Raw genomic sequence first — 5,830 nt, 5'->3', positions numbered from 1 at the left:
CAGAGTGAGTGATGCTTTAAATGGAGATGAGCAGAAAGTCCAAGTCTTTCAAAAAGATGCAGACAGGAAAGTGGTCCCACCAGGAGACATTGCTATTGCAGGCTAGTTATTTGAAACTGATGGAGACAGCAAAAGCCCAGCCAAGTGAGAGAAAAGCATGCTAGGACAGAGCCATAAAATAGGATATAGAGCACAAAGACTGTTAGAATGCTCTTGAAATAACTGGCCTCATTTCTCTATACTTTGTTTTCCATCTTCCTGTGGGCACAGGAGTAGCAATTTAGCCTTGCTGAGTGCAAGCAGAGGGTCATGCCCAGCATCTGGAAATTAAAGGCTTAAACTTGACTAGGCTAGAGTAAGGAGAAGTCCTTAACTCACTCTAAGGTACTCTAGGCCAGCCTTGCTTCTCCTCCAGCTGAAGCACCTAACTGGTGAGCTGGGAATGACTCAGCCTGCTCCCAGTAGGAGGGTAGCAAGAGCTTTTAAAGCACTGCCCTCCTCTCCATCCTTCCACAAAGCTTTTCCTAGGCCCAGAACAGGGCTGAAGAACCATGCTCATAGAAGAGCAATCACACCCAGCACCATTCCTGCCACTGCAACCAGCTTCAAGAAAAGCAGAGGGGTTGCTGCCCTACAGCAATCTTGGGTCAGCCAAGCAAGCAGGGCCTCCTCAACCCACTCCTGAAAAATAACATGGAAGGCACAGACTTTATAGTAAGGAGGAAGCACAAACCTCCTTCAATTAGCAGGCACTGGCTTGCTGAAATGGTGACAAGACAGAGGAAAGAAAGCATGTTAGTGAAGAAAAAAAAAAGTCAGAAACAGGAGTAAACAAGAAGGTTTGTTCTTGTTAAGTTTATTGGCATCATGTTTGTCTCTTTACATAAGAGCTCAGCCTACGTACTAGAATGTAGACCTCTGGAAAACAGGTAGAAGGGCTCCATTTAAGCAAGCTACAAACGCAAGAACAAATACCAAGGAGAAAGGAAGAGAGGAAAGGGACTAGATTGCCAAGTTTTTCCATACCAAAAATCCAGATTAGCAGTCAGTAAGAAGAAAGGGAAGATTCATAGTCCAGGTCATTCATCAAGAAACAGCTACCACAACCCAGGTGGGAGAGGAGCTCCTTCCACAGCACAGAGAGCCACAGGGACACCTCAGCTCTGGTTCCTTCTCAGACTCGCTCCAGGATATTAGGAGTTAAGCAGTAGGGGAGGTGAACAAATGAGGTCATTTCATAGCTGTATTTAATTTTAAATCCAATAATCCAGTGTGCATATCAATGCTGTTATGCAAATCTGGGAATTTAGATACAAGGAAGCCAGACAGATTTTCCAGAAGATGAAGCCTTTTGGGCCTCAAAACAAGAAGGCTTACATAGTTCATCTCTACTGTACAGAATACTGCCTCTATCTGGACTTTGTGTTGCTAGCACGCTGCAGTTCACAAGTGTCCTCCTCACTTTCTACACAATCTGTGTTTCAGTACTTGAACATGTAATTCAGGAATTTTACACTAATTTATACATTTTTAATTGGTTGCATATATTAACATGTACTATAAGATTTTTCCTAAAGAAGCATTACATAATACATGGATACTGTAAAAAGATCTGATTAGTTAAAAGTAACAAGCATTAACAGAGATACATACAAAACTCAACCTAGTTGGACTGAGTGCTGAGCTTGCAATGAACTATGGGTAATCAGCCTTTCCAGTTGCAGCCTTCACAGGGGAAAACACGAGACAGTTAAAAATGTATGTAACTTGTTACACAGATTACCTGTAAACAGTTTCTCTCCATTGGACACCTGGAATTAAGATTCAGTTCCAAACATACATAAGAGTTTCCATTTTAAACTAAGAGAAAGGTCTGTTACCATGAAGTGTGATGTGGATGGTGTGGGGACGTGAGCTCTGAAGTGTGGGACTCACAGATGCTCATGGGAGATGGGTGGATTTTGGCAGCTGGAGATGGAATTTTTTTTTAATTTCGTTTTAAACACAGAAGAGGGGCTGTGTGTTTGAAGGCCTAAGTGTGATATTCGTTTGTGAAGGACTGTGCTCAACCCCTCCCTCTCCCCTCAGCAGCTGCAGGTTTCCGCAGAAGCCTTCACTCGGTCATTCTTGTCTAGTTTGATGGGTTCAGGGAATTCATTGTAAAGCTCCACTTCGGTTTCCTAGTGGGAGAGAAGGGAGGAGTTAGTGCCACAGCTCTACAGACAGCTCCTAGTATGCAAGGAGCCATTCTCAGCTGGGGAAAGCTGTTGGCAAGCCCAAGGCTGCCCACAGCAGCTGAGCTCAGCTGGCAAGACTGGCACCAGCAGAGGGCACCCACTGGCCCCCTCCCTACCTGTTTAAGTGCATTTCGTGCAATCGTCTGGAAAGCTTGTTCCACATTAATGGCCTCCTTGGCACTGGTTTCAAAGTAGGGGATGTTGTTTTTACTGTAGCACCAGGCTTGCGCCCGTTTTGTGGTGACCTGGGTGGACAGAGAGCAGCATCACCACCTTCAGCCATGGGGGAAGGGGGTTTTATTTCCAGGGCAAGGCCAGAGACCCCTCATATCCAACCTGAGCTAAGACAGCAGTTCTTACAGAGCACAGGAGACTGCTGCCCACCACGGGATACACTCAGCCCCGGGGCAAGGAGCACCATGCCTAAGGAGGGTAAGACCACAGGGCAGACTGTTCAGGCAGCACAGAGCAAGGACTTGCTCCCATAGGAGCCCCTCAGCAATTCTGGAGGAGGAGAATCAGCTTCTCTCCTTGTAGCTACCCAGGAAGCTGCTGCAATCCTTCCACCAGTGGGCAGGAGCATGCTGTGTGCAGGGCTTTGACCTCTCCAGGCAGGAGAAACTCTTCCCCAGTGGCAGGGAACAGCTGAACCACACTCCAGCACCTCCCACTCCTGTTTCTCAGATAACCCTCCTGTATTCCTACAAGGTCTCCACTCCATCAGTTTCCCAAGAGGAGGCTAGCAAGTCCCAGTACTCACTTGTCTGTTTTCTAGGTCAATCTTGTTTCCCAGCACAACAAAAGGAAAGTTCTCAGGATCCCTTGGACTGGCCTGAATGAGGAATTCGTCCCTCCAGCTGTCTAGGGTTTTGAATGTGTTGGGGGCTGTGACATCAAACACCAGCACACAGCAGTCCGCTCCCCTGTAGAAGGCAACTCCCAGAGACTGAAATCGTTCTTGTCCTGCTGTATCCCATATCTGGAGCAAAAGACAGGGCAGATAAGCCAGCTCTACTCTGACATAGCCAGTCTGCAATTAGGGCATTCATTTCAAAACTCCTCACCAGGCACCTATAGCCCCCAGCTAGCCAGAGAGAAGCACCTGAAGGCTTGGGAATTTCTGTAGGCATTAAGTATAGAAGGGTGTTCCGGGCTCTTGAAAAATAGTTAGCTCTTTTTGTGTTCAGCCTCAGCAAGGGATGTATCCTTGTTCCAGGCAAGCAGGACTTGGGTATTAGGGCCAGTAGGTGACCTGCCTGCAGTGTTTAGGTACACTTGGGTACCAGCACAGTCAAAACACTCCTCTGACAGTTGCAACAGGGCTTTTGCTGCCTTGCAGGCAGCCTCACTATGGAGAGATGAAAGCTTCAGATACTAGAGATTAAGCAGGCTGGCAGGTTAACACAGTACCCACAGGACTCAGGGCAGCACAAGTAGTTGACCTGACTAAGGAATCCTTTCCCAGGCCTCTTCCAGTCCTGAACACTAGGGAAGTGCATCTTTCTAATAAGATCTAGTTTACTGACAGTACTAAATGCTGGGTTTTAAACTGGGCCTGGAAAACCTGCTCTTAGCTGAGCCCAAATTGATCTCTGCCTTCCCTTGTTCAGCCCATGGACAGATCTGTAGGAAAGCCCAGCAGCACCTATGGCCCTGAGCAGTTCAGTGCAAACAAGATTCACACCCAGTACACTGACCTTGCACTGCTCTGGACTACACTGGAGCAGATAATTCCACACAAGTGTGGTCTAAGCAGCCGGGCACCCCTTGCAGCAGGGAGCAGAGTCACTCCTTACCTGCATTGTCACTAGCCTGTCATCCACCATGACCTCTTTTGTCAGGAAGTCTGCACCTATCGTAGCCTTGTACTGGTTACTGAATTTCTTGTTCACATACTGGTTCATAAGTGATGTCTTTCCCACCCTGTAAAGAAAGGCAACAAAAAAGACTCAGTAGGTTGTTTCTACAACAGTGTTTGAATTAACCACCCTGAATAGAACATCCCAGGGCCCTTTGCTTTCCACCACAGCCTCCTGGACTTTCAGTCAGAGAAAATGCACCCACCTTTGCAAGAAGCGGCTTTTACAGCAATAGATGCTGAGGCAACATGCTGAGTAAGAGCATTAGCTACCTAAGGATACAAAGGATTACAATCTTGAGAAACCTTGTTTCCCCATCAGTAATCTGATCATTGGTAAGGAGCATGCATCACATTATGATAATGAAGGCAATTTTGGAAGAAGATGAAGTGCCCTAGAGAAACCCACCAGAAACAGTCATGTTCAGCCTCTGAAGGAGGTGGTAGAAGAACAGACAGTCTTGGATGGCAACAGCTCACATATGCATCTGCTAGGCACCCAGAGGTGGAGATCCTGCCCAGAGCACCAGCTTAAAGGCTCACATGCCCTCTCTGTGGCTGAGAAACACTGCCTGATCAACAGCTTGCTGGGCACAGTGGTATAAATAAGCCTTGTGTCATGGGAGTCAGGTTACAGCCTATGCAGCAAGTAACCTGCAACAGCGAGCAGAATCCTTGCTCAACAGCACAGAGCAAAGCCTTTCGCTCCAAGGGGCAGGCTCTGGCCAGATCAGAGAGAAGCTAAGCAGATGGTTCTGTATAAACTATGCTTCTGACAAAGGCAGAGTTTTAAGCAGTCATCTAAGATTGCTTACTAGTAGTTTTGGGGTTTTTTTTAATTTTAATTTAAGTGAAATGCTCATTTCAACACCACATGTCCTCCTTGCAGTTCTGCTACTGGAGTGGTCTACCCACTGCATTTCTCCTGTCTAATATTGCAGCAGGACTTCAAGATATGAAACTGCAGGGACACATTCAGGACAGAGGGTGGTGAAGAAGCTCTAAGGTAACACAGCTGTCTGGGGCTGTAAAATCTCTCCTCCCTGCACTGCTGGTTTCTTACAGTGCATCCAGGCTCCCATTAGTCAAGAGTACTGCTGAAGCCAGATGCAGATTGGCAGCTTAAAGGCTCCTCCACTTACCCAGAGTCTCCAAGGATGATGACTTTCAGTAACACTTTCTTCCTAGAAGTCATCTTTTACACTAGAAAGGAAGAGGAACAATCCCATCAGACACCATTAGCATGTCATTCCTCAAGGCAGAAAGAAGCAAGTTTGGAGTCCAAGAAACCTGACTCCCAGCAAGGAACCAGGGACAGGCAGGGCCCGGCACTCCTGAAGCCAGACTCCTTCAATTCAAGGCTACACTTGAGCACTAACCAGGTGTTTGCCCATTTCATAGGCACGGCCATGTCAGACCAGTAGTGGCAACCAACAAGCAGATGAGCCAAGCACTTGTCCTTTACAGTACCTGGTCCATTCTAGACCCTACTTCCAGACCATCTCCCTTCGTCTCACTGGAGGCAGTGCAGTAAAGTATATCAGCTCCCAGCACAGGCTAATTCTTACACATGCTACTGAGTGAAATGCAAGTAGAGATACGTCTAATACCACACTCAAGCTTTTTTATGCTGTTCAGTAGTTTCCCAGTAGAAAAAAAAAAAGGGCTTCTTCCACCTTTCAGGTTCAGCTGATGGCTGTACTTTGTGAAAGTGTCAAGTCCCAAGGATACACTG

The 5,830-nt window shown here is 46.9% G+C and overlaps 1 protein-coding gene across 1 annotated transcript; it reads right to left on the bottom strand.

The window, feature by feature from the left end:
* Window positions 1–1,980: 1,980 nt before the first annotated feature.
* On the bottom strand, window positions 1,981–5,321 carry RAB7A (RAB7A, member RAS oncogene family). The gene is made up of 5 exons (XM_009639314.2): window positions 5,238–5,321; window positions 4,034–4,160; window positions 2,998–3,216; window positions 2,354–2,482; window positions 1,981–2,180 (listed from the first exon to the last, which is right to left on the bottom strand). Exons 1-5 carry the CDS (start codon window positions 5,288–5,290, stop codon window positions 2,085–2,087), a joined length of 624 nt encoding a protein of 207 aa, XP_009637609.1. The 5' UTR covers window positions 5,291–5,321; the 3' UTR covers window positions 1,981–2,084.
* Between the last annotated feature and the right edge of the window lie 509 nt (window positions 5,322–5,830).

This window comes from Egretta garzetta, unplaced genomic scaffold (genome assembly GCF_000687185.1).
Source record: "Egretta garzetta isolate BGI_Z169 unplaced genomic scaffold, ASM68718v1 scaffold215, whole genome shotgun sequence".
Classification (NCBI taxonomy): Eukaryota; Metazoa; Chordata; class Aves; order Pelecaniformes; family Ardeidae; genus Egretta; species Egretta garzetta.
This window is presented reverse-complemented; position numbering and strand designations above follow the sequence as displayed.